General features: G+C 44.0%; 1 protein-coding gene across 1 annotated transcript in view; it reads right to left on the bottom strand.

Moving 5' to 3' along the window:
• LOC145343281 (organic cation/carnitine transporter 2-like) overlaps positions 1-13,415 on the bottom strand; it is a 114,437-nt gene that overhangs the window by 15,313 nt on the left and 85,709 nt on the right. Inside the window, exons 9-10 of the mRNA XM_080189422.1 lie at positions 12,889-13,024; positions 11,554-11,713 (exon numbers count right to left, since the gene is read on the bottom strand). Coding sequence (XP_080045548.1) covers positions 11,575-11,713; positions 12,889-13,024 — 275 coding nt within the window. The 3' untranslated portion in view covers positions 11,554-11,574. The remainder of the gene's footprint in view (positions 1-11,553; positions 11,714-12,888; positions 13,025-13,415) is intronic.

A 13,415-nucleotide genomic window follows, 5' to 3' on the forward strand; every position in this document is an offset into this window, starting at 1 on the left:
TGGTGAAAATATTTTCTTCAAACTTACCCAAGTTGATATTGTGCAGACTCCCTGATTACTGCCAACAAAACTGGTTAGAGACAGATTTCTGACCTTGATGCCCCTTTGCCCGTGATGACCTTGGCAGATTACCTCTGAGCGCTTGAAGTTGTGAGGGTCCCAGCATTGTGAGGTTCCCCCGCACAGTAACAGAAACTTCCTCTGCTGCCCTGGCACCTCAGGGTGCTGATGTCAGGGGGGTGAAGAGGCAAAAACAACACCAGCAGCATCAGGATTACCCTGACAGGAGAACCCAGATACTGACCATCCACTGTCACAAGGTAAACCTGCAGCCCCCTGGTTAGCTGAGAGGAATCAGGTCCTGGTATCTAGTCCAGGCAGCCCATTCCCCTTCAGTGTGTTGCAAGCTGCTTAAGCTCAGTGACAAAATGATGGTATGTAGGTCAGCATGCATAGCCAGCAACCATTGACTGGTTTGCTGAATGTGGGTTTCTCTCAGAGTCACCACTCTCTCGGTTGAGGGAGTCACAGGTGCACACGTGAGGAAGATCGCAGCACACATGCCTGGATTCACTCCTCCATTGCTGGCACACCCATTCCCTCGGTACATATGCCAGACTTTCAAACCCCACCTTCCCTTGCACATCTGGCATCTTCAGCCTTACGGGTGGCTCCAGGGAGTCACCATCAGCTTGGGATTCAGCATCGACCAGCACTCCCACACTCCGTCAAGTATTAGACTCCTGTTCAGTCACAGCCTCCAACATTTGATTGGATGATGCTCGGCCCTTGTGTCTCACATTCTTCCCACATGCCCAATCCCACCGAGGTGCAAGTATCTGAGCTGGTGCTAGGTGCAGATGAAGGATGGGAGTGTGTAACCTTCGAGGTTGCCACCATCTTCCTCTGAGATCAGTCAGATTTGGTGTTGCTGATGCCAGTGAATGACCTGTTGGAGAAAACAGAAATGTTGTCAATAAATCTCAGCTCAAACAAACTTCCAACAGAGGTTGAAGCATCTCCATGGTAACCCTCCACCATACAACACATTGCACTGACTGATAACCACCGAGCTTTTGACTTTTTCTCACTCTGAACTCCCAATCTCATTGATAAAGCTTCATTCCAAAATCCCTTTATCTGTAACACACTCAATCATTCTCTCACTACTATGCCAACCGCCTCCCTCCCCCAACCTGTGTTAGCTGGTTTAAGAACATAAGAACTGGGAGCAGGAGTAGGCCATCTGGCCTCTCGAGCCTGCTCCGCTAATAAGACCATGGCTGATCTTTTTGTGGACTCAGCTCCACTTACATAAGAACATAAGAACATAAGAACATAAGAAATAGGAGCAGGAGTAGGCCATCTGGCCCTTCGAGCCTGCCCCGCCATTCAATAAGATCATGGCTGATCTGTCGTGGCTCAGTTCCACTTTCCCGCCCTCTCCCCATAACCCTTAATCCCCTCTCTTATCAAAAACCCATCAACCCGCATCTTAAAAATATTTAGCGAGGCAGCCTCCACCACTTCAACGGGCAGAGAATTCCAGAGATTCACCACCCTTTGAGTGAAGAAGTTCCTCCTCAACTCCGTTCTAAACCGCCTCCCCTTTATCTTGAGGCTGTGCCCCCTAGTCCTACTGTCTTTTTTACCCACCTGCTCTCAAGAACAAAGAACAATACTGCACAGGAACAGACCCTTTGGCCCTCCAAGCCTGCACAGATCATGTGTTCTTAATTAGACCATCTATTTGTATCCTTCTATTTCAAGTCTGCTCATGTGGCTATCTAGGTAAGTCTTAAATGATCCTAGCATGTCTGCCTCAACAACCTTGCCTGGTAGTACATTCCAGGCCCCCACCACCCTCTGTGTAAAATACGCCCCCCACATATCTGTATTGAACCTTGCCCTCTTTACCTTGATCTTGTGACCCCTTGTGTTTGTCATTTCCAACCTGGGAAAAGGCTTCCAACTGTTCACCCTATCTATGCCCTTCATAATTTTATAAACTTCTATTAGGTCGCCCCTCAACCTCCATATTTCCAGGGAGAACAAATCTCATCTCATAGCTAAGACCTTCCATACCAGACAACATCCTGATAAACATTTTCTGCACTCTCTCCAAAGCACCATGGCCCTTAATTCCTTTACTGTTCAAAAATGTATCTACCCTTGCCTTAAAAACATTCAATGAGGTAGCCTCAACTGCTTCACTGGGCAGTGATTCCATAGATTCACAACCCTTTGTGTAAAGAAGTTCCTCTTCAACTCAGTCCTAAATCTGCTTCCCTTTATTTTGAGGCCATGCCCCCCAGTTCTAGCTTCACCTGCCAGTGGAAACAATTTCCCTGCTTCTATCTTATCTATTCCCTTTATAATCTTATATGTTTCTATAAGATCTCCCCTCATTCTTCTGAATTCTAGTGAGTATAGCCCCAGTCTACTCAGTCTCTTCTCACAAGCCAACCCTCTCAACTGCAGAATCAACCGAGTGAATCTCCTCTGCACCCCCTCCAGTGCCAGTATATCCTTTCTCAAGTAAGGAGACCAAAACTGTATACAGTACTCCAGGTGTGGCCTCATCAGTGCCTTATACAGCTGCAACATAACCTCGTTGTTTTTAAACTCCATCTCTCTAGCAATAAAGGACAAAATTCCAATTGCAGCCTTAATTACCTGCTGCACTTGCAAACCAATCCCTTGAGATTCCTGCACAAGGACACCCAGGTTCCTCTGCACAGCAGTATGCTGCAACTTTTTTTACCATTTAAATAATAGTTTACACAGTAACTTCATTGCAGTGGTAATACCAACCTACCTGTGACACTAATAAACAAACTTTAAAGCTCAATTCTGTCCTTGGATGACTGTGTGGAAGTTGAACAGTCTCCCCTTGTCTGTATGTGTTTGTTCCAAGTCCAATGCTTTCCTCCTACACTCCAAAGAGATCATCTAAATTGCTCCTCAGTGTCCTAGGATGTGTAAGTTAGGGCGATTAGTGTGGTAAATAAGTGGGGTTACGGGGATAGGGCCTGAATAGAATGCTTTGTTAGAGAGTTGGTGCAGACCCCGATGGGCTGAGTGGCCTCCTTCTGCAGTATAGAGATTCTATGATACTAACCTCCCCCATCCCTTCTTTGAATTCCAGCCTCTCGACAATCAACAGATCTGCACCCCAAGTTACAGCTCCGGTACGTCTGCCTCCATTGCTGTGAGCAATGTTGAACTGGCCACAGTGTCTACCTCTCCCTGGCTTTATAGACCAGTCACTCCTGGGAAGGAAACGGAAAAAATGAAGATTATCCTTGAAGATAGAACCTTAACCTTCTGATGGATGCCAAACTTGAGCTGCATTAGTACAGTCCACACACCACTCCCAGTTACCTGAATCCATCATGCTAGGGCAGATATTTCTTGATTATACAGTTTGACTAATGGAGGTTGATTTATTGTGTCCTTCACCCACATTGCCTCCTTAAACTAGTGCACCTGCAATGTGGAAAAGGTTAATCACTCACCCTGACAGAACATAGAAAGTCACTTCGCCTCTTGTGGCATTGCAGCCAATCCTACAGTTGTTGAGTATCTCTGTCACCTCCATCCACGCTTACTTGGTTGTCGAGGAGGTCTCCTTTCATTCAGCTTCTTGTCACCTCCATTGTTCCTGGCTGTCTCCGCGGTGAGATGTGCTACAAATAAACCGATTGGGGGTTGCCCTGGAGGTGTGGTACTTTTTCACTACACAGTTAAATGCCGACAGTGAACGAAATCACCAAAGATCAATGACTCTGACACACATTTCAATCAGCTCCTCAGGGTATGGACTACATTTCAAAAATGTAATGATGGCCAGAGGATTGCAAATCCCTGCCCAGGGGACTTATCCTTTCAATGCTGTCAGCCCAAAAATCTAAAACTAGACCCTTCCCCTGGGTCATGATCCCGCTGCAACATGACAACACAGTTTGTTGAGATCGATGCTTCTCCTCTAATAGACCGGCAGTCCTGATATGTGGCATTTGAAGAGCTTCTCAGATGACAGACCAATGGTGATCATTTTCGAAATGGTGGTGAAATATGTGCCATTTGATCTATAATAATTACGCCCTTACTTAAGTATTGGAAGGAGGCTCTGATAAAGACAGTGAGAGAGTAATCCACATGCCCACTAACCTTTGGATGGAAAATTATTTTCCGTGCATCACGATGGAGATCAAATCGTGCATCCTCTCTCACTCTGAGCTGAGCTCATGACCCCCATATCTGCTTCTCATCAAAACCAGCCCTGCCACTTTGTCTGCTTTCATCCCTGCTTCAACTCATTGCTGCTGAAAGCATTAACCATGCCTGTGTTACCTCTTGTCCCACCTGTCACAGAATCTCACTTAAGAGGGAGCTCTTGGAGAAGTGGAGGGGCTGCTCACTGCAGGACTTTCCATAGTTTCGAGCCCATCAGTATCAATGAAATGAAAAGGAGATGGATTCTATGTCGTATGGGCTGTCTGCTCTATCACAATTCAGACCAGCAATGAGGAGAAGAAGTTACTGCTTTGAATCACTTGGCTGGATATCAGTAAACAGCAGGTCCCCAATTTAGGGTGAATACAGTACCACCCTCATAGTGATGAAGGAAGACACATGACCCAGGGCCAGGGTCAATATAGAGATGGACCGAGATGTATAAAGATCCAGGATGGAGTTGGCTCCATACCTGTTCCTTCTGCTGTATTTTTGTATATAGTTATCAGTTTCTAAATAAAGACTTGCTATTAATATGCTCAGAACTACGAAATGGTGTCCGAAATAGGATTCTTGACCAGCTGTTCCACTGCTTTCCTAGATAGCCTCCCATTTTGCATTCTTTCTAAACTGAGTTCATCTAAAACTCGGCTGCCCATATCCTAATTCCCAACAAAGTCTCACTAATCCATCACTCTCACGCTTGCTAACCGACATTGCCTCCGGGTCCAGGAGGGCCTCAATTTTAAAATTCTTACCTGGGTTTTCAAATCTCTCCATGGCCTTGCTCCTCCCTAAGCTCCGTAAAACTTTTGTTTTTACCTCTCTCAATATAAGTTCATAAGATATGGAAGCAGAATTAGGCCATTCGGCCCATCAAGTCTGCTCTGCCTTTGATCATGGCTGATATGCTCCTCATCCCCAATTTCCTGCCTTCTCCCCATAACCCTTTCAACCCATTACCAATTAAAATTCTGTCTAACTCTTCCTTAAATTTACTCACTGTCCCAGCATTCACTGCATTTGGGGTAGCAAATTCCACAGATTCCCAATCCTTTGGGAGAAGTAGTTTCTCCTCAACTCTGTTATAAATTTGCCACCCCTTATCCTAAGGCTATAACCTCTCATCCTAGAATGCCTCACAAGAGGAAGCATCCACTCCACACCTACTTTATCCATACCTTTTATCACCTTAATACCTCAATTTGATCTCCCCTCATTCTTTTAAATTCCAGAGAGTATAGGCCTAAACTGTTCAATCTCTCTTCATATGACAAACCCCTCATCTCTGGATTTAATCTAGCGAATGTTTCCTTGTATATCTTGGTATCAAATGGTGATTGACAAAGCTCCAGTGAAGGACTGTGGTGTTTCAGTTTGCGGAAGCTGCTACATAAATGCAATTTATTGTTAAATTGGGTGGCATGTTGGCACAGTTAACAATGTTGCTTCACAGCGCCAGAGACGTGGGTTCGATTCCCAGCTTGGGTCACTGTTTGTGAGGAGTCTGCACGTTCTCCCCGTGTCCGCCTGGTTAGGTGCATTGGTCAGGCTAAATTCTTCCTCAGTGTACCCGAACAGGCGTTAGAGCATGGTGACTAAGAAGACTTACACAGTAACTTAATTGCAGTGTTAATGTAAGCCTACTTGTGACAGTTAATCAACTTACATTGATATCGTGGAAACCATCCCTGTGCCTGGAATTCTTTCACACAAATCCTCCCCTCGTACCTGATTATTATTTCTCTGAAAACGGCCTGATCTTCCTCAGGCCTGATTCCTGGACAGAATTCATCTGTGTGTTGGTGTCACGTTTCTCTGCGCACTCTTTTAATAAATGTAGTGGCAGTGAATAAATCTGCTAAAAATAACACAGAGAAATTTCCACATGTGTGCTGCTCTCTACATGGGCCAAAGGGAATTGTGAGGATGTATCACAAGAACTGACTGACACCGCATTTTTCTGGAAACACTCACTGATCTTTGATCTAAACCTTTGTGAAAATGTTCCAGTGCTTGGCACATTTCCCGTTCAGCAAATTAAACCGGTCACTTTGAAGACTTGCCAACTCCTACCCGAAACCGTGGTCTTATGTTTGTGAGATTACAGCAATCAAATTAACCTTCTCCGACTGGTACTGATAGTGCAAAGTGCAAAGGGCAGGCGTGTGCAGCAATAAGCTATGCAGATGTTGCTGGCAATGGGAGATGCAGCTGTTACAGATGACAGATGTTCCTGAAGACTTCTGGCAAGCGATTAAGTGAGGTGGATCTGCAGTATGAAAAAAAAGAAGGAAACTAAGTGCGTATCATTTATTTTCACAATCTTTACACGCGCATTACCATAATTACATGTTCCTGTGTAATAAATAATAGCTTGCATTGAGTTAAATATACTTTATTTGCACTGGATTCACTGCATTTGAGAAAGTGATGTATGTGGTCGGGTTTTGCGTAATATAAAAAAAGATGCATTTATATATCACCATGCAGCTGACATTAATGCCACATTCCTGTAATAAAATAACCAACCTTTCCAGCTTTCATCAGAGAAGACTTGTGGAACTTGCCCCTTCTGCCATTGTTAGCATCTTTGCTTCTTCAACATTTCCATGAAACTTATTTTGAGCATTTTTCACCCCGTTTTATGATCATGCTTTTGATGGACATAGTGAGTATTTCTACTCGCAGATGATGGACAGGGATTCTCCCATCTTGTCCGTGCCTGCCCCACTGCCAAGTGAGAATGGAGAATTTGGCATTCTGGCCAAAACTCTATTCAGTGCAGAGACACCGGAGAATCCCACCCACAGGCGAGTTTGGAGGTTTTCAGCACATATTCTGCCATGGCTCTAACTGGCAACATGCTGGGCACCCCTCCAAATCCTCTGACCACTGAATCGCAAGGTTCCAGGTTCAAGTCCCACACCTGTGCAGGAGCACAAAAAACTGTCACTCCAGTGCAGCGCTGAGGGAGTGCAGCACTGCAGAAGGCATCATCTTTCAAATGAGATGTTAAGGCATAAGGCCTGCTCAGGTGGATGTTAAACAAGCATTTTCCTTTGAAGAAATGTTGGGGAGTCATTCCTGATGTCTTGTCAATATTTATCCCTCACTCAACATCACAAAAGTCTATCTGTTGATCGATGTGGAGATGCCAGTGTTGGACTGGGGTAAACACAGTAAGTAGTCTCACAGCGCCAGGTTAAAGTCCAGCAGGTTTATTTGGTGGCATGAGCTTTCAGAGTGCTGCCCCTTCATTGGGCGAGTTATACTAGTTACATTAGTTTTACTAATAACTGCTCCATTCAACTGATGAAGGGGCAGTGCTCTGAAAGCTCGTGCTATCAAATAAACCTGTTGGACATTAACTTGGTGTTGTGAGACTTCTTACTGTATCTGCTGGTGATTACATTGCTGTTGGTGGGAGTTTGGCATTTTCACATTGGCTGCCATGTTTCCTAAATTACAACAGTGATAGTCTTTCTATTTAGTTTATCATTTTCTCTGTGTGAGACTTCTTAGTTTAAAATAGGCACTTTAAGTAAGAAAGCATCCTCAAAATGGTTTCTGCCACTATGCGTCGGCAGAACGGTATTCTTTTCTTTTAACTCTGCATGAAGTACATAAACGCAGTTAATCACAAACAGCGAGGCATCAGAGAAAATTAATCATCTAGTACTAGAAATAATGGACGTGCATTATCGAGTTATTCATCAACAGCATAATCTAGTAAGAATACCCTAACCATAGATAACAGAGGTAGGCCTCAAGGAGCCATCAACACATTTTTATGTCACGAACCTTGCTGCATTTTTTCATGAAAAATACCATTTTAATAGAGACTGATTTTTCAAGGGCACCATTTTATTCCAGAAAAACACAGGAACATAGCATTTAAGAGCAGGAATAAGCCGCTCAGCCTTTTGCGCCTTGTCTGCCACTCAATAACATCATTAAAAATAATCAAAATAAAAAAACAAAATTAATTGAACATAAAAACTTAAAATAATGCATATTCTGGTCATCGGAGTAAGACATTTACCATATGACTTAACGTAGTCTGCTCATTGCCAGAATTTTGTTACATGTTTCCTTCTACCTGAAACTACCATATTTCTAAGTATAGGTCATGAGCCCAAAGATATGTTGCCACTGGAACTGTAGCCTTCATAGCTCCTGTTTGAAGAAAGCAGTAAGAAGACCGCCACCTCCAGATGGCTCTGTCTCAAGTTCCTGGACCTTCTACTCTACTTGTTTGTTGTCTGTTTCCCCACATCTCCCAAATCTCCCAACCACAAACACTGAGGCCATGTACTGCCTGTCAGCTTAGATCTGTGCCAAATAGTGACTTCTCAAAGTGTGGTAGCAGTTGTGGTAACATCGCTGCCTCCTTTGCGTTTGACTGCAATGCCTCTTTCACCTTCCCAGTGGGAATTCAAAGGGTGAATTTTGCTTTGCAACCTCTGGATAGCTTCATTTTTGCCGAATGGAAAATCTATTCTGCCACTGAAAAATGTTACATTGTCACAATGGACAGCTTGATAAAAGATACCAGGCTAGGAGAAAAGTCTAAATCTTCCACCAGACAGCTTGGAGAATGTTATCCTTCATGTGACAACAATATATCTTTGGCCTTTTCTTCAGAAAGGAATGAGATGGGTGCCTGTAATATTTACTTAGAGTTGACCTTAGCCAATGGCAGCTTTCATAGGCCTGATTTTAACTTTTTGCAGAATGGAAAATGGGCATTGTCAGACTGACCACCAACAAGGAATCCTTTCCTTTCCATCTTGTCTTTAAGCCAGAAAGTTGCGAGTTCAAGTCTTACTCCAGAATCTTCAGCACATAATCTACGTGGATACTCTGGTGTAGTAATATAGAAAGATAGAAACTAGAAGCAGGAGTAGGCCATTCAGCACTTCAAGCCTGCTCTACCATTCATTTTGATCATGACTGATCATCGAATACAATATCCTGATCCCCCCATATCCCTTGATCCCTTTAGCCCCCAGAGCTATATTCAATTTTTTCTTGAAATCAGACAATGTTTTGGCCTCAACTACGTTCTGTGGTTGTGAATTCCACAAATTCACCACTCTCTGGGTGAAGAAATTTCTCCTCACCTCAGTTCTAAAAGTCAAACTATGACCCCTAGATCTGGACTCCCCCAGCATTGGGAACATTTTTTCTGAATCTACTCTGTCCAAACCTGTTAGATGTCGGATGTGTCACATTTCCACCTTGTCTGCTCGACTCAAGTGGAAGTAAATAAACCTGTGGTGTTTTCTGAAGAAGAGCAGGGGACCTGCCCCAATGCTCTAGTCAATATTTATCCCGCAATCAATGCATCTGGAAGAGATGAAATCATCGTTTAAGCAATGGGAGAAATTTGGGAGCAACTTCTGTGTTCAATTTGTTGCAGGGTTTTATGCTTTTACGATTGCAACTATAATTCAAAGGGCCTTTGTTGGCCAAGGAACACTCTGGGCCATCCTGAAGTTGTGAACGTCCTTTCTTTTCGAGCGGATGCTTGCAATAATCTCCTTATGGCAAGCAGAAGTGGTGCAAAAAGACAGTTAAGTGTCCAGAACACTTGGAGATAGATTTTGACATTGTGCCAATTCAATACTATCAGTTTCATGCTCTTGCATGAAATGGGCAGCTGTGCATGAAAGATGTGTGGGCTCGCAGGAAAAAGATTGGCAGATCACCTATATCCCCTCGCCAGCCCATTGAGAACAAAGGACAAAGAAAATCACAGCACAGGAACAGGCCCTTTGGCCCTCCAAGCCTGCACCAACCATGCTGCCCAACTGAACTAAAACCTCCTACCTTTCTGGCGCTATGTCCCACTATTCCCATCTATTCATGTATTTGCCCAGACACCCCTCAAAACTCACTATTGTATCCGCTTCCACTACCTCCCCTGGCAGCGAGTTCCAGGCATCCACCACCCTCTGTGTAAAAAACTTGCCTCGTACATCTCCTTTAAAATAATTCAAAACTGTCCCACAGACACTGTATAATTCCCGCTCGCAGCAGGTCCCAATTCAGCAGCCGTTTGAAAATCTGATTCTATGACTTGAGGAAATTGAGGATTGAGGTTTATCACTTGAAGAAAGAAGTTCAAAGGAATACTTTCACTCAGAAATGTTATTGGAAGATGAGCTTTGCAGTAAGGGATTATGGAGGAAGGGATTTATAATATAAATTAACATAAAGGAACAAGATGCGCTTGAACACAGTGGCACTGCTGCCTCACAGTGCCAGGGAATCGGGTTCAATTCCAGCTGTGACTGATTGTCTGTGTGGAGTCTGCACATTTTCCCTGTGTCTGCATGGGTTTCCTCCAAGCGCCCCAGTTTCCTCCCACAGTCCAAAGATGTACAGTTAGGTTGATTGACCCAGGTAAAATTGCCCCTTAGTATCAGGGGGACCAGCAGGATAAATACATAGGGTTAACCCTACATATGTCGGTGCAGGCTCAATGGGCTGAATGGCCTCCTTCTGCACTGTAGAGGTTCTATGATTCTGGGTCCAAAGATGTGTGGGTTAGGTTGATCGACTGCGTTAAATTCCCCCATAATGTCAGGGGACTACTAGGGTAAATACATGGGGTTAAAGGGATAGAGCCTGGGTGGGATTGTGGTCGGTGCAGACATGAAGGGCCAATTGGCCTCCTTCTGCACTGTAGGGATTCTATGATAAAGGATGTTGAGGAAAGAAGGGACATGAGATTAAAATAGATAACATCAGTTGATGAGCTAGCATCTCTTTCCATGCAGTAATCCTCTGGCTATGTGCCGAACCAAAATTAACTTGGGAAACACACCTTGGTACACTTGCCAGCATCTCCTTGTGGTCACCACAGCAACAGTATTGAAAGCAGCAACAGTATTGAAAGCAAACTGAGAATATGGGAGCAGAAAAATTAATTGCAATGGAGAAGAGTTAGCGTGATCAGATTGATGAAAAACAAGCCATGTTTTTCTTAACTGGCACTTCAGGCTTCAACCCAGGGAAATGAAAAGTGTACCTGGAATGGCTTTGAGGGAATGCCAAGCCAGCGCAAAATTTCCTACAAATTCACAATCTTTCTCAAACAGGCAAAGGAAATGCACTCAGTTACAAATGTCCTTGTAATATTGGAATGAGCAAACATCACTGGGCCAGCCACTCCATTCTGTGCCTGGACCTGTGATAGCTATCTTTACACCAACAACGAGTACCAGCAGGAAAACCTTCTGGTTTGCCACAATGCTGTTCATCTCAATCAATGCAAAAATAGGACTGAGGAAAACGTGTACTTACTTGCACATGATGGGGAGCAGTTTATGCCATCCCGTAACTTGGTCCAGCTGTTGAGGAAGGCAGGAAAAAAACACTGCTGCTCTGAGCTTGCGTCTCCTGGGGACTGGATGTCTTGGAGGAATTAGGTTCAGAATGTGGTTGAGCAACAGGACAGCAGAGACTTAAGGTAGAAAGTAGGTTATCAGAAGAAAGGTTGCAGTTCAAATACATTAAATTACTCCTTTGCTCACAATCAAACTCATAACTACTGTTACGATTTGTGTATATATTTTCCTGTTCTCGGCTGCAGTTATTAAGCAATGGTACTTGGGTTGTTTGGTGACAAACAGATTACTTTCCCATGCTGCCCTTGCTATAAGGCTGCATTCAGACTATGCTGTATTTGTCAAGCAGCCAGTTCATGCCTGTGGAGGCAAACCCACCAGTTACATTCAATAAATCATTCTTTGGTAGTGCAGAATTTGAGTATTGCTGAAAAAAGACATATTGTCAAAGTTTTTCATCTTGCACCCATCAGGACAGAAATGCCACTCAAAAAGCTTTGACAGAATGACATCTTTTAACACTATGTTCAATAGGATGATTTGTAATTTGGAATCTTATCAATGGCATCAATTAATATCTAACTATAAGTAACTATGATTAGGCTTGTTTAAAAAGTTATCAGGGCAGTATGGAGGCACAGTGGGCTGCATGGTGACACAGTGGTTAGTGCTGCTACCTCACAGTACCAGGAACCCGGGTTCAATTCCAGCTTTGCATTGCTATCTGTGTGGAGCTTTCACAATCTCCCCCTGTGGGTTTCTTCCGGGTGCTCTGGTTTTCTCCCACACTCCAAAGATGATGTGGAGTTGCTGGTGGTGGACTTGGGTAGGCAAAATAAGCAGTCTCTAACACCAGGTTAAAGTCCTATGGGTTTATTTGGTAGCACATAAGGTCACCTGATGAAGGGACAACACTTCGAGAGCTTGTGCTACCAAATAAACATATTGGACTTTAACCTGGTATTGTGAGACTACTTACTCCAAAGATGTTTGGTGAATTGGTCATACTAAATTGCCCTTTAATGTCCCAAGATGTGTAGCTTAAGAGGATTGGCCATGCTGAATTCCTACAGTAGAATCAATAGTGCCGGAGGAGGCCATTGAGCGTGCACCGACAACAATCCCACTCAGACCCTATTATCTTGCTAATCCCCTGACTATAAGGGGTTTATTCTATGGTCAAACAGTGAAGTACTCAGTTTGCATCCACTGTTTCTCTTGGCTAAGGAGACCAATTTCCATACATGCCGATCACATTGAATCACATCACTGTTTCTTACAAATGTCTTACCATCTGATTGGCTGTACCTGCTGCACACTTTCAGGAAGGGGTTGGTCACGTGTCTCAGGAAGGAGTAAACAGAAAATGCCAGCCAATAAAATGACACTGCCCATTAGCAGGAAAGGCAACATTCTGTTATATGTTCCTAAAAGACAGAAGGGGACATATTTACAAGTAACTGGAAGCTGCCAGAAAATTGCATCCTCAATCACAGTGCAGCAAACTAGATCTGAAATGGGGCTTAATGTTAATTTTGCTCTCGAAGGATGTACTGCTCAGGCCTGTCACAACTGGCCTCAGCAACACCAAGCAACTCAGAGCGGCCATAGAGAGCCCAATTGGCATCTTGGCTGTAATTCTTCAATGTCGCATGGCCTGCCACACTGCCAGTGAGAATGGAGAATTTGGCGTTCAGACAAAACTGCAATCACTGCAGCGTGAACGGAGAATTCCAGCAGCGGCCAAGGTCAAAGGATTCTGGTCATACATTGGGTATTTGGATGAATCGCACCAAATAGCTCACTCTCTTTCCCTCT

The sequence above is a fragment of the Carcharhinus amblyrhynchos genome, chromosome 5 (genome assembly GCF_965287045.1).
Source record: "Carcharhinus amblyrhynchos chromosome 5, sCarAmb.v2.hapA, whole genome shotgun sequence".
In the NCBI taxonomy this organism is placed as follows: Eukaryota; Metazoa; Chordata; class Chondrichthyes; order Carcharhiniformes; family Carcharhinidae; genus Carcharhinus; species Carcharhinus amblyrhynchos.